The sequence below is a fragment of the Notothenia rossii genome (assembly GCF_949606895.1).
Source record: "Notothenia rossii genome assembly, chromosome: 7".
NCBI lineage: Eukaryota > Metazoa > Chordata > Actinopteri > Perciformes > Nototheniidae > Notothenia > Notothenia rossii.
In genome coordinates, this window is record NC_136905.1 from 81,127,129 (window position 1) to 81,152,974 (window position 25,846).

Consider the following 25,846-nt stretch of genomic DNA (forward strand, 5'->3'; position numbering starts at 1 on the left):
AAAATAGCATGATAGGTGACCTTTTAAACGTTTATTCTACAGTTTTAAACCCAACCAAATCTCCAAATTTGAAAGCATGTGAGTTTATAAATACATGTTAATCAGCTCTATTTACAATTCCTATAGTAGCCTTAAAGACTTGATTTGATGTATCATGTACACATTGCTCTAAACCTCCACACCGTAGGTAATACAAATAACTTCATTTTTATTTCTTGAGTCAATTAGTGATCTTTAATAAGTGGCATGTTAGAAAGATCTCACTGGTCCCCGGCTTGAGCTTCAATCTCAGGATCCATGTATCTGTGATCCTCTCCAGAATGGAAGTAGTCATCACATACAGAGCATCAACTAGTTCCTGAACAGTGTCCTTCACATGCTGATATCCAAGAGAGGGAGTTACACAGTCTCAAGATGGAGGAATAGAAAGCAGTATTCAATGTTTACTTCAGATTAGCTCCACGTCAGAAATGATCATGCTTGTCATATGTCTCTCTCCATAGAGGCTGAATCATCATGTTAATCACATAGCTATCATATGCCTCAAACAGTCCTGATGCTCTTCTAGGTAATCACACATCCTGTCATGTTCACAGCTACAGTTAGGATACCTTTGTTACCATGTGGACTCTCATATTGGAAGAGGACATTCAGTATTTTCCCAACACATAATAAAAGTTATCTTCCGTGTCTCCCTCTCAGGAAAGTCGATGAGGAAGTGGGTGGAGTCTATCAATAAGATCATCAAGAGGAAGCTGCAGACGCAGTCGAACGGCGTCAGCCACAACATCACCTTCGAGTCGCCGCCCCCCCCCATCGAGTGGCACATCTGCCGGGCGGGGCAGGTGGAGACCTTCGACCTCATGACCCTTCACCCCATCGAGATCGCCCGGCAACTCACGCTGCTCGAGTCTGAGCTGTACAGGTGAGGAGGGCAGGGGGCGTACAGACAAAACATATATTATAATATTATTTTTATTTTGTTATTATACACTTTCATAAGGATTTTTTAATTATGAATTTTTAAATGTATATGAATTTTGTCTAAAGATTTTTTTATATTTTATTTGTCACAATGTTTTATTAATATTATTAAACAACACTTTTATTTAGTTTGGTTTTACAGATACAATAATCTGCTGCAGAGTGAATTTTTTACAATTTTCTGGTTACGATGAAATTGTTGCTTGCAGCCTGTCTGTAAGATAAACCTCTTCCTCCTCTTCCTCCTCCTCCTCTACCTCAGAGCGGTGCGTCCCTCGGAGTTGGTGGGCAGCGTTTGGACCAAAGAGGACAAAGAGAAGAACTCCCCGAACCTGCTGCGTATGATCCGCCACACCACCAACCTCACGCTGTGGTTCGAGAAGTGAGTCCACACACACACACACACACACACACACACACACACACACACACACACACACACACACACACACACACACACACACACACACACACACACACACACACTCTTTATCTTCAGTCTAAATCAGACCATCATCTCACACCTGTACCTGTGTGTTGGGAAAATCACTGAATGTTCTCTTCCAATATGAGAGTACACATGATAACAAAGGTATCCCAACTGTAGCTGTGTACATGACAGGATGTGTGATTACCTAGAAGAGCATCAGGACTGTTTGAGGCATATGATAGCTATGTGATTAACATGATGATTCAGCCTCTATGGAGAGAGACATATGACAAGCATGATCATTTCTGACGTGGAGCTAATCTGAAGTAAACATTGAATACTGCTTTCTATTCCTCCATCTTGTGACTGTGTAACTCCCTCTCTTGGATATCAGCATGTGAAGGACACTGTTCAGGAACTAGCTGATGCTCTGTATGTGATGACTACTTTTCTGAGATTTTGATAAAAGTCAGAATTTTGAGATTTTGATTAAAAAAAAGTCAGGATTTTGAGAAAAAATACAGAATTTTTAGATTTTTAGTCAAAAGTCAGAATTTTGAGAAAAAATCTGAATGTTGAGATTTTGAGAACAATTTCCGAATTTTGAGAGGAAGTCAGAATTTTGAGAAAAAATAAAGGATTTTGAGATTTGTAGTAATAAGTCAGAATTTGGAGATCTCGAGAAAAAGTCAGAATTTTGAGAGAAACTTTGAGATTTTGAGAAAAAATAAATAATTTTGAGAAAAATGTCAGAATGTGGGATTTTCAGAAAAAAGTGACGAGTTGACATTTTCCTAACACTGTGTGTGCCTCAGGTGCATTGTGGAGACGATGAACCTGGAGGAGCGTGTGGCCGTGATGTCTCGGGTCATCGAGATCCTGCAGGTTTTCCAGGAGCTCAACAACTTCAACGGCGTTCTGGAGGTGGTCAGTGCCATCAACTCTGTCCCCGTGTACCGGCTGGACCACACCTTCGAGGTCAGGGAGAACACCATAACACTTTATTGACATATCATTATAATAATAATAATAATAATAATAATCATCATATGTGTCCTCTCCATATTTGTGTTTTTATCATGTTCGGTTGCTTTTACCTCTCAGAATATTTAACTAATTGTACGGTGTCCTTGGGTGTCATGAAAGGCGCCTTAAATCAAATGTATTATTATTATTATATCGAGTTTGGCATTTGTCCTGCATCACAGCAGCTCCATTTACAGCATGAAAAAGCACAAATATTAAAGACAAGATACAAGGGAATAACAACAGGGCTCCTTAAACAGTCTAAAAAGCATTACATTCCTTCATCTAAAACTAAGCCTTTTATTGTATTAAAATGTCTTAAATCACTTTTATTAATTTGTTTAAACTGGCGTTGGAAGGTTTTACTTTATATTTTAATCTGATGCTGTTTTGTGAAATCTCAAATTATTTGATTACAACTGCATTTGTAAAAAAAAAAAACCTCAAGACCACAAATGAAAACAATAGAAATAATCTGAAGGTGTGGAGTTAGAAAGAAATGATTCGCTGCTAACAATCCTGAATCTCTAAGCAAACCGGTTACGTTGCATTGTGGGTAATGTAGTCAACAGCAACTATATGTGTACAAAAATAAATAAAAGTTGTTAAAAGCTCAAGAATAAACATTTAAAACAATAAAATAATCTGAGGGTGTGGCGTGAGAATTAAATGATCAGCTGCTAACACTTCTGAGTCTTTAAGTAAACTGTTGCTGGTTAAGTTGCATTGTGGGTAATGTAGGCACCAGGTGTTGACGAGTAAAACTAATGGTACAGGTATGCAATGACATTTTGGTTGCGTCCTTTTTTTCGACATTAGCATGCTAACAGGCCAAGGAAAAAAAATCCTATCAATCTTTTTTTAATATCTAATTGTTGTAAATCTTACCTTAATATTAATAATTAAGACACATCTGATGTTTGTAGTTTTTTACATGCATTTGAATCCCAATGCTGAACATAATTTATTTCTCTCTTCTGCACCAACAGGCGATACCGGAGAGGAAGAGGAAGATCCTGGAGGAAGCCGTGGAGCTGAGTCAGGACCACTTTAAGAAATATTTGGCTAAACTCAAGTCAATAAACCCGCCCTGTGTGCCTTTCTTTGGTACGTTTTTATTTTCATTTGACCACATGTGGTGCCTAACTTCTCACCGTTATTTCATTTAATTTCAGGGTGTCCGCGGGGTCTCAAAAAGTATTAAAAGTTTAGCGAAAATGGTCTTAAAATGTATGGAAAGGGTTTTAAAAAAGGTCTTAAAAGGTTTTACATTTGACTTCAGGATTCCTGCATATACCCTGCATTTCTATTTGTTCCGTTCATGGTATGCACAACTTAATGTATGACAATGATTTACAAAACATGTCTCTGGAAACACACCGTACCCGAAAAGGAGCAGGGAGAAGAAAATAATCTGACATGACCTGCCCCTTTCTCAAAGAACATATAATAACTAGAAATAGATGATCTGTCCTTGAGATTTTCTAACTCACAGCCAATCAGAAAATAAGAGAAACACAAAAACGTACAAAACGAAATACTTAGTTCCCACTTGACAGAAAGAAACAAAACAACACCAACACATGACATGTACAAAAAAAGTGCAACACTCTCATCTGAGTCCTACTGGAGAGCAAGGGGGAAAGTATAATAATAATAATAATGTAGTAATGAAACACCTCCTCTTCCTCTTCCCCTTCCTCCTCAGGTATATATTTAACCAACATCCTGAAGACGGAGGAGGGGAACCCGGACTTCCTGAAGCGCCACGGCAAAGAGCTGATCAACTTCAGCAAGAGGAGGAAAGTGGCGGAAATCACCGGAGAGATCCAGCAGTACCAGAACCAGCCGTACTGCCTGAAGGTGGAGCACGAGATCCGGGTGAGCGCTCACTTCTACCATCTTCTCTGTGGTCCCTGAACTCGTTTCATATACCTCATTCACACCAGTGCAACTCTGGTTCAAGCTCCGTGCTAGAGCTTTTCAGGTTCAGAACCGGTTCTTCGGTTTAGCTCTGGCTCTTTTCACACTGCCCAGAGTCCGACTGGTGCTGCGTCATTGCGTCATCGTTTGTGTCACGACGTAACCGTTTGCGTGCCTGCTTCATGAAGCCAAACCGCGCGGAACCCCTCACAGCTGACACCGACAAGAACAACAATGGCCGATTGTGCTCCAGCTTCCTCTGTACCTCTTCAGAAGACCAGATTCCCAGTAGGTAGCTGGTCTCTTCAGTGGACCACTGCTGCTTGTTAAGTTTCTCCATCGTTGTGTACAAACTGGATAAAATGCAGGCTTTTTGTTGTTGTTCAGGAGTTGATCCCGCCCCCGCCTCGACGTAAGCGTGACGTATGCGGTGCTTTTGCTCTAGCCGGACAATTTTTTAGTGCTTGAAATGAACCGGATTCCGGAGCTAAGAGGCTGCTCCGCTGCGGTGTGAACAGGAAAACCCGGTGCTTTTCAAGCTCCAGCTCCGAACCGGCCCTGAAACACCGTTGGTGTGAATGAGGTATTAGAGACCCTGAACCCAAATATAAATCCTATATACAGGGTTCCCACAGGGTCTTAAAAAGTCTTACATATGATTTAAAAAAAAAAAAACTAAACACCAATCCTGCAACGAGGAAAGATTGTAGCCAAGGGAGCAGAGCGCACACACACACACACACACACACACACACACACACACACACACACACAGACGTAGGTGTTACTCTCATCTATAGAGAGGCGAAGTCCCGCCCATCTACTTCCGACCCATGGGACCTTATTTCAGAATAATTGTGTATTGAAGTCAATGGAGAGAGAAAGGTTATCTTTTGATCCCGTTTGAATTGTGCCATGAATTACACATATGATGTTTGTCAATTTAAAAAATAATTTCCATGTCAAAAAAGTCACAGTTTGTCGTAAAACTGTTGAAATATAAGACTATGAAAAATACGCAACTAGAAAGACTACAAATCCCAGAATCCCGGTCCCGCATGCTGGCTCTTACGGAACCGACTAACTCCCCTTGTGTGTATGCACAGCTCTCAACATGCCCAGACTTTGAGTGATTTTCACCTCTTTTAATACTTTTCACCTCATTCTGAAAAAAAAGAAGTGAAATGTGACGGCCGTATGTTGTGTGAGACGGGAGATGTAGTTCATTGAGCGGTTTCACACAAAAAAAAGTGTTACTTCAGTTCTTTTTTTTGACTTGCAAAATTATCTTTTAAATTGACAAACATCATATGTGTAATTCGTGGCACAATTCAAACGGGATGGAAAGATAATCTTTCTCTCTCCATTGACTTCAATGCATACTTTTTCCTAAATAAGGTCCCATGAAGCTCCCCCGGGAAGGGAGGGACTTCGCCTCTCATCACGAACGTTTTGACTTTCTTTGTTGTTAAATCCTACATTTAAAAACATTGAATTGTTGTTAATGTGTGTATACCCTGAATGAGATGTCTCTTCTGTTGCACATGGATCCTGAATTAAAAAAAAAAATCCGTGTGTTCCCCAGCGGTTCTTCGAGAACCTGAACCCGATGAACAACCGGAGTGAGAAGGAGTTTGCAGACTACTTGTTCAAAATGTCTCTGGATATTGAGCCACGGCACTGCAGGCAGGCTCCTCGATTCGTAAGTATTTCACTCCTGGGCTCTGCATTCGTCCCACATGCTAGACATGCAGCAGTTGTGTTTAGCTGAGTCCGGTTTTTAGAGCAATACACACAGTGTCTTTCATAACTTACATATTCTCCAAAACTGCACTTTCGTGTCAAAACTGTTATGATCCCCATTTGTTTTAATTTATTTTATGCATATATTTCATCTAAATCGTATCGCCTTTTTATTATTAATATCAAATTATTCATTTTATTTTACATTAAGTTGGCATTTTATTCCTGTTTTTATGTTTTTTTTCTTTTGTCTATTTTCCCTTATTGTAAAGCATTTTCTTCTGCATTACCTGTAAGTTTATTATTATTATTCAGTATGTTATATTTTTCATCACGTACGTACATCCATCCACATTATGTATAGAGTGCTTTTAGAGGACATCTTCTTTTATCAAATTTTAATTTTTTTCATCTTAATTTAATATTTTTCTCTTTTTATATTTATCTTAGTTTTTCGATTTTTACTTACATTTAAAAAAAAAAAAATGTGATACTTTTTTCCATTCATTGTGGCATTAAATCCCTGTTTTGTATCTATTCTCCCATATTTATATCACTGTGTATCATTTGCCGTATTATATTATTTTCCAATAACTGGTCATTTATCCCTGTTGTTGTTGTTGTTGATTCCCCTTCTTGTTGTCAGTTAATTGTAAAGAGATAATGTATTGTGTTGATGTGTTGTGCTGCAGCCCAGGAAGACGCTGTACAACCTGAAGTCCCCGGGGATCCGGCCTGTCCGAACCTCTACCTCTGGGACCCTGAAGGGCCACCCGGTGCCCCTGGAGAGGGAGCCGCCCCACAAGATCACCTTCCGGAGCATCGCGGAGACGGAGCCAGAGTCCCCGGCGTCCGTGCCCACCTCCCCCAACACACCCACCCCCCCGCAGTCCGCCACCTCCGACATGTGCTCCGTGTTCATGGAGCACGACGGCAGCTCGTACGGAGGTGAGGGCCGCACATATGTTACATTTTAAAGGTCACCTATTATGCAAAAATCCTCTTCTTCATGTCTCTTCTACATAAACATGTGTCCCCTCTTCTTCATGTCTCTTCTACATAAACATGTGTCCCCTCTTCTTCATGTCTCTTCTACATAAACATGTGTCCCCTCTTCATCATGTCTCTTCTCCATCAACATGTGTCCCCTCTTCTTCATGTCTCTTCTACATCAACATGTGTCCCCTCTTCTTCATGTCTCTTCTCCATCAACATGTGTCCCCTCTTCTTCATGTCTCTTCTACATCAACATGTGTCCCCTCTTCTTCATGTCTTTTCTACATCAACACGTGTCCCCTCTTCTTCATGTCTCTTCTACATCAACATGTGTCCCCTCTTCTTCATGTCTCTTCTCCATCAACATGTGTCCCCTCTTCTTCATGTCTCTTCTCCATCAACATGTGTCCCCTCTTCTTCATGTCTCTTCTCCATCAACATGTGTCCCCTCTTCTTCATGTCTCTTCTACATCAACATGTGTCCCCTCTTCTTCATGTCTCTTCTACATCAACATGTGTCCCCTCTTCTTCATGTCTCTTCTCCATCAACATGTGTCCCCTCTTCTTCATGTCTCTTCTCCATCACCATGTGTCCCCTCTTCTTCATGTCTCTTCTACATCAACATGTGTCCCCTCTTCTTCATGTCTCTTCTCCATCAACATGTGTCCCCTCTTCTTCATGTCTCTTCTACATCAACATGTGTCCCCTCTTCTCCATGTCTCTTCTACATCAACATGTGTCCCCTCTTCTTCATGTCTCTTCTCCATCACCATGTGTCCCCTCTTCTTCATGTCTCTTCTACATCAACATGTGTCCCCTCTTCTTCATGTCTCTTCTCCATCAACATGTGTCCCCTCTTCTTCATGTCTCTTCTACATCAACATGTGTCCCCTCTTCTCCATGTCTCTTCTACATCAACATGTGTCCCCTCTTCTTCATGTCTCTTCTACATCAACATGTGTCCCCTCTTCTTCATGTCTCTTCTACATCAACATGTGTCCCCTCTTCTTCATGTCTCTTCTACATCAACATGTGTCCCCTCTTCTTCATGTCTCTTCTACATCAACATGTGTCCCCTCTTCTTCATGTCTCTTCTACATCAACATGTGTCCCCTCTGTGGAAAGAGACTCTGAAAGTCTCAGGAACAAAGATTCTCTCTCTTTTTGATCTATTTCTATAAAAACCTGTCTGAAAATGAGCTGATCAGATTTTGGACACTTTATGATGTCATAACGATGTTTTGGTGGTCTTGAGGGAAACTTGGAGTTACGTTCCTTAAGTATTTACAATCTTTTCTTTTAGTTTTCTTTGTACATTCAACAAAGAACATTGCACATGTTTACTTGTGGCTTCTCTCAGCTTTGAACAAAGGTAGAGAACATAAAGAAAATATATTGAAAACGATATAAACATCAAACTGAAATTCAGCAGCCGTGGTTACAAGTTGCATAAATATTTAGTCTCTTTACATTCAAAGATTATTTACACTTTTATTTGACGAGGGGAAAACGTTTTACTGCGCTACATTAATGTCAAACTTGATTTAAAACGGGCCCTGCTTTTATTCTGAAAGGTAAGAGCATGCACTTTTATTTTGAAATCAATCCTCTTCTCCCTCTTCAAATTTTACAGGAAATAACTCCATTTTTGCTCCTGTGCTTCTGCCGCCTTCAAGTGAGTGTTGGCTTTTCCCTTTACAATTAAATTGTTTCTCCAAGATGTTTTCTGTCCCCATTTCAAGTCTTTCTACGTACCAACATTATATATTTTCCATTTTATCAGATTTTATTTTCCATCCTATATTATACATATAATTCATCTTAATGTTATATTTTATTATTTGTATTATTCACTTAATATGCACATAGTTCATCTTATGGGTATCTTTTTTTATATAAATCCAAATTGTATCGTGTGTTTTTATTTATCTAATTTGACTAGAAGTACAAAATGTGTCTTAATTTCCATGTTTTTTATGTTCACTCTGTCTGTTTTCTTGCTGTCTGGTGGATGAGTCTCCCTAAAGCCGCATTTCGACTACAGGTTTTAGCGCGGCTCGTCACGGCTCGTCTCACTTTAAGCTGCATTGCCATTACAGTAACAGGGGGTCCACGGGGTCTTAAAAAGTATTAAAAGTTGATAAATCAATTTAGCGAAAATGAAGGCGATTAAAAATTATTAAATGGCATTTTCCATGATATTACATTTTGTAGCTTGTTTTCAATAAGTATCTAAATGGTCCAAAGAGGTTGTATTCTACAGTGTGCCTGAATGTAATCATTGCGTAGGTGTGTAGTGTGATTCTGTGTAGTTTATTTATGGCATCCCGTTGGATTTGACGTCATCTGAACAGGACATCGCACGCTCACTGCTTGATAGCTCGCGAAGGTCCGTTTACGCCGGTTGCTAAGCAACATCGTTATGGGGAAATGCAAGTCTGGGTCCAAATGGTTGGAAGATAAGGAGGAAGGACAATCAATACTGTATATAGTCAATGTGAGGTAAAGTGTGTCGCCAAGGTAACCGGTTAAAACTCTAAGTGGCGATGAGATCTTAAAATGTATGGAAAGGGTCTTAAAAGGTTTTACATTTGACTTCAGGATTCCTGCATATACCCTGAGTTAGTAACAAAGGTAGTAACTATAGTAACCACGCAGTGTAGGCGGGGCGATCGGCTGGGTTGTCGAGCATACATTTAAGGATAAAATAGGCTTGTTTGTTAGAAGTGAGCTTTACAATAGATAGGGACACAACGCTTTCAAGCAAAGAACAGAGCGTCGAGCTCCCGCTGTATTTTTTTAACGAGTTTAGAACGTCTGTACCTCGTCCAACGACTACGGCTTGTGTTTTTTTTGCTGCCATTTCTTTATGGATTTGTTGAAATTAGAAACACTTGCTGACGGTAGCTCGTCTGTTTTAAAAATACTGCTGCTTATGCGACGCTTGGGGACTGTCTCGCGCAAGAATTATGACGATTCTCTCTGACCAATCAGCGGTCTGCACTGTTTTACGTCACTAGCTAAGCATATTTTCAGCTCGCTTGTAACCTCGACTGAGGGGGTCCTAAAAAAAGTACCCGTGAGCCGGTAATACCCCTAGTGGAAAAGCAAAAAGGAGCGAGCCGAGCCGCGCTAAAGCCCTGCAGTGGAAATGCACCATAAATGTGCTGTGATGGCGAGCAGGGCCTGTTCTCCATCTTTAACTCTCTGATGGTGTTTTCTTCTGTTCCCAGAGTTCCAGTCGGTGTCGTGCGGCAGCCTCCATCAGCTCGTGGACGAGTCGATGAGACCGCCTCCTCTGCCACCGCGGAGGAAAGACGCCACGTCTGAATCCAAGGTGAGAACAGGGAGTCATTTCACACCAATCATCACAACCACTCGGTTTGATAGGGATTAACATATCTATGCCAAGGGCAAATAATAATACTATATGCAGGGGTGCACATAAGTGGTACGCATGCGCGGCAACAATCTGAAATGCGTACCGTCACTTGTGTCACAAAGCACATTTGCGTACCGACGTACTTGTGAACCTTTTCCAGAAGGCGGTTAGATCACCGGACGACAGAGTCGGTCTCCGTGTGCACAGACAGGGCTGCTGTTAACGTGGGTCTGTACAGCAGCACTGCGCTAAAACAGCTGATCACAACGTTCACACGCTCTGTGGTCACTCATCTGAGTACCTCACTGAGAAAGTTCTTTTCTGATGCACCTTCTGATATCTTTTTCTAACTCTTAAGACGTTTCAGCTCTGAGTCAGTGTCATCGGACAGAAGAAGCAACCTAAGGAGTTGCAATATTAAAAAATAATATTTCTTAAGATAGGCAAAACCTTATCAGCCATGGTGACAGGCGACCTGAATTATTTTCCCTTCAACACCTTTTACCGTCTATTTGACACGTGCTAATTTCCTTCCCTATATGAAGGACTACATTTAAAACTCAAGTATCACATCTCAATGCAGATTTTATATAAACTAGGAGTTTAAAGTCTTTTTTTTTTTTTGCCAAAAGTGACCATATTTGTATGAGAGTGTTGACCTGTGAAAGGGTAAGGTGGTGCATCCGTAAAGCTCCTTGTCATTTATATTGGGATGCAAATACTGAGTAGGAAAACAGCGTGGCACTATCCTTTACTAATTGAACATCATGCTGTGTTGAAGAAGACTTGAAACTGGAGATTGAGACCATAAACTCATCAGGGAAATGTTTACTGAGAGAGAGAGAGAGAGAAGTAGGAACATTTTCTCACAGACTTCTTTACAATCAGCCAGTCGAGTCGCCCCCTGCTGGATATTTGAGAGAATGCACCCTTAAGACACTTCTTCACTCGCCTTGCAACTAGGGATGCCACAAACCCCTTTATGCCTGTTCTGTCTGCTGTACACTATTATTATAATAATAATAATAATAATAATAATAATAATACATGACACTTATATAGTTATTTTCTAAAAACTCTTGCGCTGTCAAAACGCTTTGACAGAGAATAACACAAAAACAAAGAAAATGCTCAAAGAGACAAACTGAAGACGACCCAACACTAACCGTCCTTCTCCGGGTCTTTTTGTTTATTCATATTTTCTCTTCCTTGTGTCTCAGATGAGCTCCAGGTCCGACAGTCCTCCGGCGATCCCCCCCCGGCTGCCCCCCCCTCTGCCTCGGATCCAGCCCCGGACCCCGCTCTACAACGGCCCCCCGATGGACGGCCCGCTGCCCAGCCCCCCCCCGCCGCCGCCCCGCGACCCCGAGCCCGACACGCCCCCTCCGGTTCCTCAGCGACCCCCGGAGATCTTCATCAACTACCCGGTGAACATGCAGCCCTCCCCAGTGGGCCGCTATCACTGGGACTTTGGCTCCGCCCCCTGCTCCCCCAACACCCCCCCCAGCACGCCGTCGCCCCGCGTCCCTCGCCGCAGCTGCCCGCTCAGCGCCAGTCAGAACAGCCTCTACCCGCTGCCCATCACCGCCCCCCCGGTGCCCCCCCGCCACAACTGCAACCCCCAGCTGCCCAAACTCCCACCAAAGACTTACAAGAGGGAGCTGCTGCTGCCCCCCCCCCCTCAGCTGCAGGGCCTCTCGCTGGTGGAGAACACCGACGAATGAAAACACACACACGCTGAGAGGGAACACACACACACACACGATCCCCTGTTTATCAGTCACTGGCACCGTGTTAGCGTTGTTAAAGTCTTGAAGAAAACTTTATTGATCTCTCAGGCCTCCACGGTGAACAAAGAGTCATGTAGAAAAGTCTTATTATTTAAAGCAGTGTCCAATACGTGCAGGCGTGCTACTCTCAATGAATGTTGCAATGACTTTACAAAAAAGGTGACATGGTGCATAGAGTAACGGACAGATCTCTCCACACAGAATCATGATCTTGTGTTTCCTACAGATGTATTTTTAACGCTTTTTGCACCCATCGATCAAAGCCATTCTAGTGGAAAGACTAGATTGTTAATTAATACATAAAAGAAGTGTATTTATCATGAACAGATCTGTAAAACTGAGGGTCTGCACACACAATCATGCTGAAGATCCAATTTAAATCCCGTGCTTACCAGAAAGTGTGCACTTAGATTTATTTTGTTCATGCTGAGAGACTTATGGAGTAGCTATAGGTAAGACACACCGATGTAATGCGATGTGAGACCAGATGTATTCTTAGATTTTGAAGGCTGCGTTTACAATATAACAGATATGTAAAGCTGCTGTCCCTTTAACGATAAGCCAATCAGCTAACCGATGATTAAATGGATGAAAAACTGGTGTAAATATTTTTGAAAGCATAAAAAATCAACCCTTTTAATTTCGTTTGAGCATCGATTTGGATGCATTTGATCAACAATATTGAGATCTTTGACTTCCTGTCCATGTCTCAGCCCTATAAGAGACATTTTAGTTGACTAACAACGGAAACGACAAATAATTCGTATGAAATTTGAGTAAAATTCTTGATTTATTTTATCCGTTTTTTTAATCAAGGAGGCTTGTGAGAAGTAAACCAGTCTTTTCTCCAGGAAGGTAACACAGTGTGAGTTTCTGATAAACAGCTGATCATTTCAAGAATTTCCCTCAACTCCACCCGCCTGAATCAAACTCCCCCCCACCCCCCCGCGGTGCCTCTCAAGGGATCAGTCGCTCGCCTTCATCATCTTCACCCTCTGTGCCATGAGACACTGGTGTGCCAGCTGACCAGCACCCAGGAGTCTGAAACACCCCCCCCCCCCCCCCCCCCCCTCTCTCTATGGTCAGTTTGAGTCTTGTAGTGAACCCCGAAATGTTAAATACCCCAAAGTTTTACGTTGTACAGTACGGGTCCCCAGCTCATGCCGGATGATAACTTGCATATGTTGGTTTGTGGTAGTTAGCATAAATTAGCATATGCAGACCATAGCTAACACATGGCTTGGCAGATTTGGACAGTTTGGGGGGTTATTGAGGAAGTTGAGTCCATTTCGGATACAAAATGGCAGTTTTAACAAGACTGGCTATATTTGTACTCTCTATGGGCTGATTTTGAGAAATGTTGGGTCGATTTGGAAGTTTTAGGGGACTCTGGATCATCTGGATTGGACAGATTGCTTATCTGTTTGAAAATAAATTGTTCACAGTAGAGGTAATGATGTTCATCTTGTGCTCTCTATATCCAATGGTCCCAACGCATGGAAGTCAAAATCAGCCGAGACCGAACACATATGGCCTGTTTCTGGTTAAAACTGCAATTTGTTTTTATCCTAAAAATGTCAGAAATGGATTCAGCATCCTCAATAACCCCCAAAGCCACTCCAAATCTGCCGAGTCATTTTTCAACTATTGACCACTTAGGCTATAATTAATGCTAATGAAAGCAACTTACGCTAATGGTGCTAATTGCTCATCATACGCAGGTTAGCATCCGGCAGTTTTGTATGTGCTAGGGACCCGTACTATACATTTCTATCATCAAACGTTGGGGTCCTCAACATTTCTGCGTTCACAATGCTGGCAACTAGACTATCGGGGGCGGGGGGGGGGGCACGTAGCCTCAAACGCCATGCTTCATCTCTCCGGTGCGGCGATGTTCCTCCTCCTGACGTAGCTCTTTGTTTTTTCATGTAAGAAAAAAAAAAACAGTTGCCAAAGTCTTATTTTATGCAGGGGGAAAAGGGATTTTTTTTTTTTTTATGTGACATTAAAGGAGGCGAAACTGAACGCCCCTCCCCCCCCCCCTCTCACTTTACCGTGGATCTGAAATGTAAAACACTGTGACTCTGCAGCCACAAAACGTTGCCTTCAAGGACATCCGGTGAACCCGAGAACACTCCATTTGCACATCGAGTTTGGGCGAATCAGATAAAAATGACATGGGGGGGGGGGAAGGGGCCGCCATGATTGCTTCACACTGTGCCCCCCCCCCCCTTCTTTAAACAAACTCTTCTTCGTTGGTATTAAGCAGCAGTACTGGGAGCATGCATTAAACCTCCCCCCTCTCTGCAAACATTTTAAACCTTTTTTTCTCTGCTTGAAAAACTTTTGGGAAAGACTGAAATAACCCCTGCATCACGCTCAGATGTGCCTTTTTATTTTTGTTTTTCTACTTTACAGAAATAAGCAAAATGGTGTTTAAAAAAACAAAAAAAAGCTAAAAAAATGTCATGTTTAGAACAAAGTTATACACTATGAAATTGTACATGTTTGTGGATACTGTGTATATATAACATGTATACACTAACTAAATAATTTGTATAAAGTGTTTTTCTTTCCTCCCTTTTCATCCGCATCTGTTCAGACGAGTTTAGCCTAATAATCCTGCAGCAGGCGGATAATAAAATAAAACAGGTCACTAACAGACAATCTCCTGAGGAAAGCCATGCCCCCCCCTGCTCCCCCCTCCCCATTAAAACAAAATATGATATTAAAATATGCCGAGCACTTAGACGTGTGCTTCACTTTCCACTTTCTACTAATGGCCTTTTTCTCCTTTTCAAAGACTTTTTAACGCTCATTAAAACAGGCGGTTTGAATGCAGGTGAACACACACACACACACACACACACACACACACACACACACTTGTATTCAGCCTGCAGGTGAAGAATTGGACTTTATTTCTTGTTTGTTTCCTTCTGATAAAACACACTTTGTGCACTTTAGGCTGTACTGTTGTTGAAGAGCCGTGGTTGTTTTTAGGTCCTGTTTTAAAAAAAAAAATGCAATGGTCCTATGCAACTGTTCAAACTCGCTTTCTACGTGCATCAGGGCGGAACACACACACACACACACACACACACACACACACACACACACACACACACACACACACACGAGGACGTCGCAGCAGCATGAGTGGGATTTCAGCAAAAATTCAACAAAAGGAAAACTTGTGCTCTTTCCTCTTCAAAATATAATCCCCTCTCTCATGTTCTGTCCGTGTCCCGCCCCGGCCAGTGTTGACGGGGTTAATTATTTTCAGATGTCCTTTTTGTTTTAGTTTTTTTTCTTCGTGTTTGTTTTTTTTTACTTTAACCCCCAGATTTTCCTCCGGTGGCACTGTAAAAGCTTCATCCAGCAGTCGGTTTATTTCATGGTATGTGGCCTTTTAACTGCTTTGTATTAATGGTCTTGATGAGATTAATAAATCACCCAGTCTTATTTTGTACTGAACTACTCATTTCTCTCCTCGTTTTCTTTTGTTTTGACTGTAAATTCAGCTTTTTGAAGGTTTTTAAGTTGAAAAAAGTTGAATATTTTGGGAAGTTTCGGGTTATTGTCATATTTTCTGGTGTGTTGGGTTAAAAAAAACGTTGCTGCATTTCTGTTAGTCTGGGCTAAAACTACATATGTAATTAACAATGAATCTGTTCAGAATTGTTATTAATTCAATGATCATCTTGAAGTTTATCAAATGTCCATTACAATCTCACAGAGCCAAGCTTGCCGTCTTCAAATGTCTGATTTAGTTTGAACAATATTCAAAAAAATATTTACTTTAAAGAGTCCTCTCCTGCTGATGTTCAGGTGTATATCAGTATGTAGTGTCTCTACTTTAAAGAGTCCTCTCCTGCTGATGTTCAGGTGTATATCAGTATGTAGTGTCTCTACTTTAAAGAGTCCTCTCCTGCTGATGTTCAGGTGTATATCAGTATGTAGTGTCTCTACTTTAAAGAGTCCTCTCCTGCTGATGTTCAGGTGTATATCAGTATGTAGTGTCTCTACTTTAAAGAGTCCTCTCCTGCTGATGTTCAGGTGTATATCAGTATGTAGTGTCTCTACTTTAAAGAGTCCTCTCCTGCTGATGTTCAGGTGTATATCAGTGTGTAGTGTCTCTACTTTAAAGAGTCCTCTCCTGCTGATGTTCAGGTGTATATCAGTATGTAGTGTCTCTACTTTAAAGAGTCCTCTCCTGCTGATGTTCAGGTGTATATCAGTATGTAGTGTCTCTACTTTAAAGAGTCCTCTCCTGCTGATGTTCAGGTGTTTATCAGTATGTAGTGTCTCTACTTTAAAGAGTCCTCTCCTGCTGATGTTCAGGTGTATATCAGTATGTAGTGTCTCTACTTTAAAGAGTCCTCTCCTGCTGATGTTCAGGTGTATATCAGTATGTAGTGTCTCTACTTTAAAGAGTCCTCTCCTGCTGATGTTCAGGTGTATATCAGTATGTAGTGTCTCTGCTTTAAAGAGTCCTCTCCTGCTGATGTTCAGGTGTATATCAGTATGTAGTGTCTCTACTTTAAAGAGTCCTCTCCTGCTGATGTTCAGGTGTATATCAGTATGTAGTGTCTCTACTTTAAAGAGTCCTCTCCTGCTGATGTTCAGGTGTATATTAGTATTTAGTGTCTCTACTTTAAAGAGTCCTCTCCTGCTGATGTTCAGGTGTATATCAGTATGTAGTGTCTCTACTTTAAAGAGTCCTCTCCTGCTGATGTTCAGGTGTATATCAGTATGTAGTGTCTATATTTTAAAGAGTCCTCTCCTGCTGATGTTCAGGTGTATATCAGTGTGTAGTGTCTCTACTTTAAAGAGTCCTCTCCTGCTGATGTTCAGGTGTATATCAGTATGTAGTGTCTCTGCTTTAAAGAGTCCTCTCCTGCTGATGTTCAGGTGTATATCAGTATGTAGTGTCTCTACTTTAAAGAGTCCTCTCCTGCTGATGTTCAGGTGTATATCAGTATGTAGTGTCTCTATTTTAAAGAGTCCTCCTGCTGATGTTCAGGTGTATATCAGTATGTAGTGTCTCTACTTTAAAGAGTCCTCTCCTGCTGATGTTCAGATGTATATCAGTATGTAGTGTCTCTACTTTAAAGAGTCCTCTCATGCTGATGTTCAGGTGTATATCAGTATGTAGTGTCTCTACTTTAAAGAGTCCTCTCCTGCTGATGTTCAGGTGTATATCAGTATTTAGTGTCTCTACTTTAAAGAGTCCTCTCCTGCTGATGTTCAGGTGTATATCAGTATGTAGTGTCTCTACTTTAAAGAGTCCTCTCCTGCTGATGTTCAGGTGTATATCAGTGTGTAGTGTCTACTTTAAAGAGTCCTCTCCTGCTGATGTTCAGGTGTATATCAGTATGTAGTGTCTCTACTTTAAAGAGTCCTCTCCTGCTGATGTTCAGGTGTATATCAGTATGTAGTGTCTCTACTTTAAAGAGTCCTCTCCTGCTGATGTTCAGGTGTATATCAGTATGTAGTGTCTCTACTTTAAAGAGTCCTCTCCTGCTGATGTTCAGGTGTATATCAGTATGTAGTGTCTCTACTTTAAAGAGTCCCCTCCTGCTGATGTTCAGGTGTATATCAGTATGTAGTGTCTCTACTTTAAAGAGTCCTCTCCTGCTGATGTTCAGGTGTATATCAGTATGTAGTGTCTCTACTTTAAAGAGTCCTCTCCTGCTGATGTTCAGGTGTATATCAGTATGTAGTGTCTCTACTTTAAAGAGTCCTCTCCTGCTGATGTTCAGGTGTATATCAGTATGTAGTGTCTCTACTTTAAAGAGTCCTCTCCTGCTGATGTTCAGGTGTATATCAGTATGTAGTGTCTCTACTTTAAAGAGTCCTCTCCTGCTGATGTTCAGGTGTATATCAGTATGTAGTGTCTCTACTTTAAAGAGTCCTCTCCTGCTGATGTTCAGGTGTATATCAGTGTGTAGTGTCTCTACTTTAAAGAGTCCTCTCCTGCTGATGTTCAGGTGTATATCAGTATGTAGTGTCTCTACTTTAAAGAGTCCTCTCCTGCTGATGTTCAGGTGTATATCAGTATGTAGTGTCTCTACTTTAAAGAGTCCTCTCCTGCTGATGTTCAGGTGTTTATCAGTATGTAGTGTCTCTACTTTAAAGAGTCCTCTCCTGCTGATGTTCAGGTGTATATCAGTATGTAGTGTCTCTACTTTAAAGAGTCCTCTCCTGCTGATGTTCAGGTGTATATCAGTATGTAGTGTCTCTACTTTAAAGAGTCCTCTCCTGCTGATGTTCAGGTGTATATCAGTATGTAGTGTCTCTGCTTTAAAGAGTCCTCTCCTGCTGATGTTCAGGTGTATATCAGTATGTAGTGTCTCTACTTTAAAGAGTCCTCTCCTGCTGATGTTCAGGTGTATATCAGTATGTAGTGTCTCTACTTTAAAGAGTCCTCTCCTGCTGATGTTCAGGTGTATATTAGTATTTAGTGTCTCTACTTTAAAGAGTCCTCTCCTGCTGATGTTCAGGTGTATATCAGTATGTAGTGTCTCTACTTTAAAGAGTCCTCTCCTGCTGATGTTCAGGTGTATATCAGTATGTAGTGTCTATATTTTAAAGAGTCCTCTCCTGCTGATGTTCAGGTGTATATCAGTGTGTAGTGTCTCTACTTTAAAGAGTCCTCTCCTGCTGATGTTCAGGTGTATATCAGTATGTAGTGTCTCTGCTTTAAAGAGTCCTCTCCTGCTGATGTTCAGGTGTATATCAGTATGTAGTGTCTCTACTTTAAAGAGTCCTCTCCTGCTGATGTTCAGGTGTATATCAGTATGTAGTGTCTCTATTTTAAAGAGTCCTCCTGCTGATGTTCAGGTGTATATCAGTATGTAGTGTCTCTACTTTAAAGAGTCCTCTCCTGCTGATGTTCAGATGTATATCAGTATGTAGTGTCTCTACTTTAAAGAGTCCTCTCATGCTGATGTTCAGGTGTATATCAGTATGTAGTGTCTCTACTTTAAAGAGTCCTCTCCTGCTGATGTTCAGGTGTATATCAGTATTTAGTGTCTCTACTTTAAAGAGTCCTCTCCTGCTGATGTTCAGGTGTATATCAGTATGTAGTGTCTCTACTTTAAAGAGTCCTCTCCTGCTGATGTTCAGGTGTATATCAGTGTGTAGTGTCTACTTTAAAGAGTCCTCTCCTGCTGATGTTCAGGTGTATATCAGTATGTAGTGTCTCTACTTTAAAGAGTCCTCTCCTGCTGATGTTCAGGTGTATATCAGTATGTAGTGTCTCTACTTTAAAGAGTCCTCTCCTGCTGATGTTCAGGTGTATATCAGTATGTAGTGTCTCTACTTTAAAGAGTCCTCTCCTGCTGATGTTCAGGTGTATATCAGTATGTAGTGTCTCTACTTTAAAGAGTCCCCTCCTGCTGATGTTCAGGTGTATATCAGTATGTAGTGTCTCTACTTTAAAGAGTCCTCTCCTGCTGATGTTCAGGTGTATATCAGTATGTAGTGTCTCTACTTTAAAGAGTCCTCTCCTGCTGATGTTCAGGTGTATATCAGTATTTAGTGTCTCTACTGGGACATGTCTCCATGTTTTAATGTCCAAAAAACGCTTTATTTTTCTCATACTGCTGCAGCACCTCTTTTCTCTGAAAATAAGTCATAATTCTGAGAAAAAAACCCAGATTTGAATTCTGAGGAAAAAGTGTTTTTGAGAGAAACAGGGATTTTAGCCTTTGCAGACCATTTACATGCACTAAAACCTATTTATGAAACCTTATAAAATGAGTTTATAATCTAAAAGTCAATGTACAGTATGTTTCTTAAATCTTTAAAACATGAAAATGTTATCTGGAACAAACAAAGACGTCCACCAAAAAGCAAAAAACAAATCTTTATTTGGGGCTTGTTGATTCGCCATTCATGCATTTCCATTTGGGGCAAAAGTCTCCTTGAAATAAATACATTGGAAATAAAGTAAATGTTCACACGGTGCTGCAGGGCCCCTCGCTGTCCTCGCTGTCCTCCCACAGGCCCCCCCTGAACACAAGAAACAGGTCGAAAATGATCTAATTAATAACGTTTTCATTAAAGAAAAAGACTAAATAAACGATAATAGATTTACTTTAAAGGGGACCTATCATGCAAAATGCACTTTTGTACGTCTTGTCTACATGAACATGTGTCCCCGGTGTTCCAGGGAACTCACCAAGTGTCAGAAAACACAACCCTCTCTATTTTCCTCCGTACCCAAATCTCTTAAAAAGGGGCTGCAACGGATCTGATACAGACTGATCCAGATCTGAACACTTCTCTGACGTCACAGAAGTGGCGCTACGGCTATTGGGCCAACTCCACCAATCAGGAGGAGACAGCCACGGACATTGCCGTTGGAAAGCGCTGGAGACGCTGTAGTACATATGCAAGGCCTGTAGATGGTGCTGTTCTCACAGAATCAGCCCATGATGCAAAGACAGTGTTAAATTGAGCGAAATGAGGAATGGCTCAAATGCATGATCTGTTTGGTATTTTGAAAAATAAAAAGTATAAATATGCCTTATATAGGTATGGTCCTACACTGTGTTATTCAAAAATAGCATGATAGGTCCACTTTAAAGGTCCCCTATTATACTGTTTTTCATCAATATATCACGGGTCTCAGATATATACAGAGCCTGTCTCTGATTGGCTGACACACCAAACAGATCATTGCAGCATTACCCATAATCCCCTCTGTTTCAGCCCTGTTTCCAAAGTGCTGATTCTCTGTCTGTTACTTTAGATGAAAATAAGGAGCCCCTCCCCACGCCCCTCTGAGAGACATTTGGTTAAAAAGAACTCAATGGTGCTCTAGGAGGAGATTCAGGTGATAAGGGGGGGGGGGTTACCTTGGTTGCTGATTGGCTAATGGTTACACAAGATAAACACATCGTTATGACATCATAAAGTGGCCTGAAACTTTCAGTCTCTTTACACAGAAGGGACACATGTTAATGTAGAAGAGACATGAAGAAGAGGGGACACATGTTGATGTAGAAGAGACATGAAGAAGAGGGGACACATGTTGATGTAGAAGAGACATGAAGAAGAGGGGACACGTGTTGATGTAGAAGAGACATGAAGAAGAGGGGACACATGTTGATGCAGAAGAGACATGAAGAAGAGGGGACACATGTTGATGCAGAAGAGACATGAAGAAGAGGGGACACATGTTGATGCAGAAGAGACATGAAGAAGAGGGGACACATGTTGATGTAGAAGAGACATGAAGAAGAGGGGACACATGTTGATGTAGAAGAGACATGAAGAAGAGGGGACACATGTTGATGTAGAAGAGACATGAAGAAGAGGGGACACATGTTGATGTAGAAGAGACATGAAGAAGAGGGGACACATGTTGATGAAGAAGAGACATGAAGAAGTCAATTTTGCACAATAAGTGACCTTTAAGGAAAAGACTCAAACTAAAAGATAATGGATTCAATTTAAAATAATTCAGATTCTTACAGTTTCATATTGAGTTCTGTCTTTTACCTTTTATGTCTGAAGTGTGTTTGTACCTGATGTTTTCCCGGCTGGGGGGGGGGTTGGACGTTTTCCTCCCTGCTGCAGCTGTCTGAATGGGGATGAATCCTCGGCCGTCTTTCTCCGGAGCCGAGTCCACCTGCTGCACACACACACAGCAGGGGAGATTTTCATCTATTGTTTATGTTTGAAAAGGCAAACACTTGCTTTGGGGTCATCCCATCTTGTTTTTATTTTTATTTATTTGTTTTTATTATTATTTAAAACCTATTTTATGAACATAAAGCACCCACCTGTTTGGGGTCGTCCCAGATGGGTCTGAAGGCGCTGTTGGGATGGAGGGGGGGGGGGGAGCCTCTCTTCACGCTGACCACTCTCCTCCCATAGGAGCTGACCAGGCAGGGGGGGGGGTGCGGGGTCAATCTGGGGATCTGCCACCTCAGACACCTCGCCCTCTCTCTGGTTCCCTCTCTCTCTCTGGGACCCTCTCTCTCTCTGGGACCCTGCCTGTCTCGGGGCCCCTCCCTCTTCAGCAGCACTGGCTCCTGGCTCTCCTCCTCCTCTTCCTCCTCCTCTTCCTCCCCCAGCCTGCCCCCCATCAGGGTCCCATCGGGGCTGCAGGAGGACACGGAGGAGAAGCTGAACCCCGAGGTGTCGTCGGGGTCCGTCTCCCCCCCGCTCTGCAGGTGAGGGTGGGGGGGCTCCTGCCTGTAGGTGCCCTTCCCAGAGTCGCTGTTCTCCCCCCACGCTGCGGGGGAGGAGGGGGGGAGGAGGAGGGAGCAGCAGGCGTGCCCACAGTCCGGGTGGGGGGGGAAGGTCCTCCTCACAGGGCTGCAGGACAGGCACTCCACCCGCATCGAGGGGCCGTTAGTGAGGCCGGACCCCCCCTCTCTGCAGGGGGAGGAGAGGGAAATGCATGAAACACTTACTTAAAGGTCACCTATTATGCAAAATCCACTTCTCCATGTCTCTTACATCAACATGTGTCCCCTCTGTGTCCCCTATGTGTCCCCTCTTCTTCATGTCTCTTCTACATCAACATGTGTCCCTCTTCTTCATGTCTCTTCTACATCAACATGTGTCCCCTCTGTGTAAAGAGACTCTGAAAATTTCAGGAACAAAGATTCTCTCTCTTTTTGTCCTGATCCATTTCTATAAAAACCTGTCTGAAAATGAGCTGATCAGATTTTTTCATAACGATTTTTTGGCTTAAGTAAAAAATGTTAAATTACTACAGCCAAAAAAATATCCACTTTTTAATTGAATTCCCATGCAACAATAAGAAGCTAACATCTTACATTCCCCTGCACTCGTAATCTAAATCATGCAAAAGATACAGAGATCATGGTGCAACATTTTGCACATTGAACTGAAACAGTCCTGCAGTGCTGCCTCCAGCCTGCAGGGGGCGACACTGACCTCCACACTGAGCTGCTGTCTGCAGTCTGTTGTCTCCTGCAGCCTTCAGAGCATCCTTCAGACTCTGCATCACTGCTGACAGGAAAACACATTTAGATTCACATTTCAAATCATGTTCACTTTTTAACTTCTTTCACATCATAATACCTTCAAAGTCAAGTCCAAATAGGTAGGTAGGTAGGTAGGTAGGTAGGTAGGTAGATAGATAGATAGATAGATAGATAGGTAGGTAGGTAGGTAGGTAGGTAGATGGGTAGGTAGGTAGGTAGGTAGGTAGATAGATAGATAGATAGATAGATAGATAGATAGATACATAGATAGATAGATGGACGGGTAGGTAGATGGATAGTTAGGTAGGTAGATAGATAGATATAGGTAGATAGATAGGTAGATGGATGGATGGATAGGTAGGTAGGCAGATAGATAGTAACAAATATAATGCAGGATATTATTGTGCAAGAATGGATTATTCAATAATAAATATAACATGAATGTAAAATGAACAGTGGGAGTTAAGTTCAGTTATTAAGAGAAGCTCTGGAGCAGAGAGTTCTCTTCCAGCCGGAGGAGATGTGGATGTTTGAGTATAACTACAGTGTGTATATGTTGGTGTTTCCTGACCTCTGACCCCCGGCCTCCTCCCATTGGACGTCCTCCTGCAGGGTCTGATGGCAGCGAGTCAGAACGCTCCTCAGCGCGCGCTCTGCTCCCAGCAGCAGGCTACAGTCAGGGTGCTCCGGCCTCGTCCACTGCAGCAGGCTCTGCAGCGAGCGAGGGAGGGAGGGAGGGAGGGAGGGAGGGAGGCCACAGTATTATATTTCATTTAAAAAAATAAAACTTTATTTTATTTTTGTTTTAACTCCTAAAGAAATAATTAAAGTTATTTATTTTCCGTTTAGAAATTGACGTCTGTGCTTTTTTTCAGAGCATGTATCACAAGGAGGTAAACACATCTTCACTTTATAGAACATTAGGTAACTATATAAAAACTGCTTAACTGAAGTCTGTGCTTTAAATGTGAAAAAAATCCGGTTCAACACTGCTAGATATTCTATTCTATTAAATGACCTTAAAGGTATGGTAGGTAAGAATGGAGAAACCAGCTCGAGTGCTCTAGAATTAGAAAATACACAACCAAAAAAAATCTGCCCCTTCCTTCAGACTTCCTTCCAGAGCCCCTCCTCCAACACACACGAACGCGCACATGACCAATGAGGGCACGAGATAAGTTTGTGCACAGATGGAAGGCTGACAGGCAGGTAGGCCATCCAGTTATTTTAGCCGGGCCAGCTCAGATGATTGGTCGTGCTTTTTACAGCGCCACGGCTTCCACAGATGATTTTTGTTTATGTATTATTGTGAAAGCATTTAATATATTCATTGCTATCGGGATGTTAAGAGCATTCCATGGAATATAACAAAAAGTGTTTCTGAAGTGAATTACCTACCCCACCTTTAATGCATATTATATTACATTCTATTATATTGAATGAGATACTTCATGGTTCCAGCTTTTACATTTTTTATTATTGTACACATTTGATTGCCTAAATTGACCTGATCCCCTGTAGCTGCAGACTCACCTGGATGTGGCTCAGGTAGGCGTGGATTCTGGAGACGGGAGCGAGCAGTAGAGAGAGGAGCTTCATCTCCTCCTGACCGCTCTGAGGAACACAGGGAGGAACATTCATTGGGTTCTGTAACAGGAAGTAAAGGTTTCTCAGGTTCTTTAACAGGAAGTAAAGGTTCCTCGGGTTCTTTAACATGAAGTAAAGGTTCCTCTGGTACTTTAACAGGAAGTAAAGGTTCCTCAGGTTCTTTAACATGAAGTAAAGGTTCCTCTGGTATTTTAACAGGAAGTAAAGGTTCCTCAGGTTCTTCAACATGAAGTAAAGGTTCCTCTGGTATTTTAACAGGAAGTAAAGGTTCCTCAGGTATTTTAACAGGAAGTAACGTTCCTCAGGTTCTTTAACAGAAAGTAACTTTCCTCAGGTACTTTAGCAGGAAGTAACGTTCCTCAGGTTCTTTAACAGGAAGTGACGTTCCTCAGGTACTTTAACAGGAAGTAACGTTCCTCAGGTTCTTTAACAGGAAGTGACATTCCTCAGGTTCTTTAACAGGAAGTGACGTTCCTCAGGTACTTTAGCAGGAAGTAACGTTCCTCAGGTACTTTAGCAGGAAGTAACGTTCCTCAGGTTCTTTAACAGGAAGTGACGTTCCTCAGGTACTTTAGCAGGAAGTGACGTTCCTCAGGTTCTTTAACACAAAGTTACGCTCCTCAGGTACTTTAACAGGAAGTGACGTTCCTCAGGTTCTTTAACACAAAGTTACGCTCCTCAGGTACTTTAGCAGGAAGTGACGTTCCTCAGATTCTTTAACACAAAGTAACGTTCCTCAGGTACTTTAACAGGAAGTGACGTTCCTCAGGTTCTTTAACACAAAGTTACGCTCCTCAGGTACTTTAGCAGGAAGTGACGTTCCTCAGGTTCTTTAACACAAAGTTACGCTCCTCAGGTACTTTAGCAGGAAGTAACGTTCCTCAGGTTCTTTAACTGGAACTAAAGGTTCCTCAGGTACTTTAGCAGGAAGTAAAGGTTCCTCAGGTACTTTAACAGGAAGTAACGTTCCTCAGGTACTTTAACAGCAAG

At 41.9% G+C, this 25,846-nt stretch overlaps 2 protein-coding genes across 10 annotated transcripts in view; one reads left to right on the forward strand and one right to left on the reverse strand.

Moving 5' to 3' along the window:
- The first annotated feature begins 36 nt into the window (after window positions 1-36).
- Window positions 37-12,348, forward strand: LOC307047294 (son of sevenless homolog 2-like). 2 transcript variants are annotated; one of them, XM_079694205.1, is made up of 10 exons: window positions 38-925; window positions 1,247-1,366; window positions 2,230-2,392; window positions 3,430-3,547; window positions 4,149-4,321; window positions 5,949-6,065; window positions 6,799-7,054; window positions 8,737-8,778; window positions 10,337-10,440; window positions 11,706-12,348. In XM_079694205.1, exons 1-10 carry the CDS (start codon window positions 711-713, stop codon window positions 12,207-12,209), a joined length of 1,812 nt encoding a protein of 603 aa, XP_079550331.1. In that variant the 5' UTR covers window positions 38-710; the 3' UTR covers window positions 12,210-12,348. The 2 variants fall into 2 exon arrangements, with proteins under 2 accessions (XP_079550332.1, XP_079550331.1); XM_079694206.1 differs by lacking the exon at window positions 8,737-8,778 and having other exon boundaries at window positions 37-925.
- The window catches only part of LOC307047287 (uncharacterized protein), a 30,662-nt gene continuing 7,063 nt past the window's right edge, over window positions 2,248-25,846 (reverse strand). For 3 of the 8 annotated variants that reach the window (XM_079694197.1, XM_079694198.1, XM_079694191.1), the window contains 6 exons: window positions 24,782-24,895; window positions 23,820-23,959; window positions 23,199-23,273; window positions 22,073-22,670; window positions 21,815-21,921; window positions 20,136-20,294 (listed from right to left, as the gene is read on the reverse strand). In XM_079694197.1, coding sequence (XP_079550323.1) covers window positions 20,240-20,294; window positions 21,815-21,921; window positions 22,073-22,670; window positions 23,199-23,273; window positions 23,820-23,959; window positions 24,782-24,895 — 1,089 coding nt within the window. In that variant the 3' untranslated portion in view covers window positions 20,136-20,239. Of the gene's footprint in view, window positions 2,386-20,135; window positions 20,295-21,814; window positions 21,922-22,072; window positions 22,671-23,198; window positions 23,274-23,819; window positions 23,960-24,781; window positions 24,896-25,846 lie in introns of those variants that run through there. The other 5 variants (XM_079694194.1, XM_079694195.1, XM_079694196.1 and 2 more) reach the window with 5 other exon arrangements.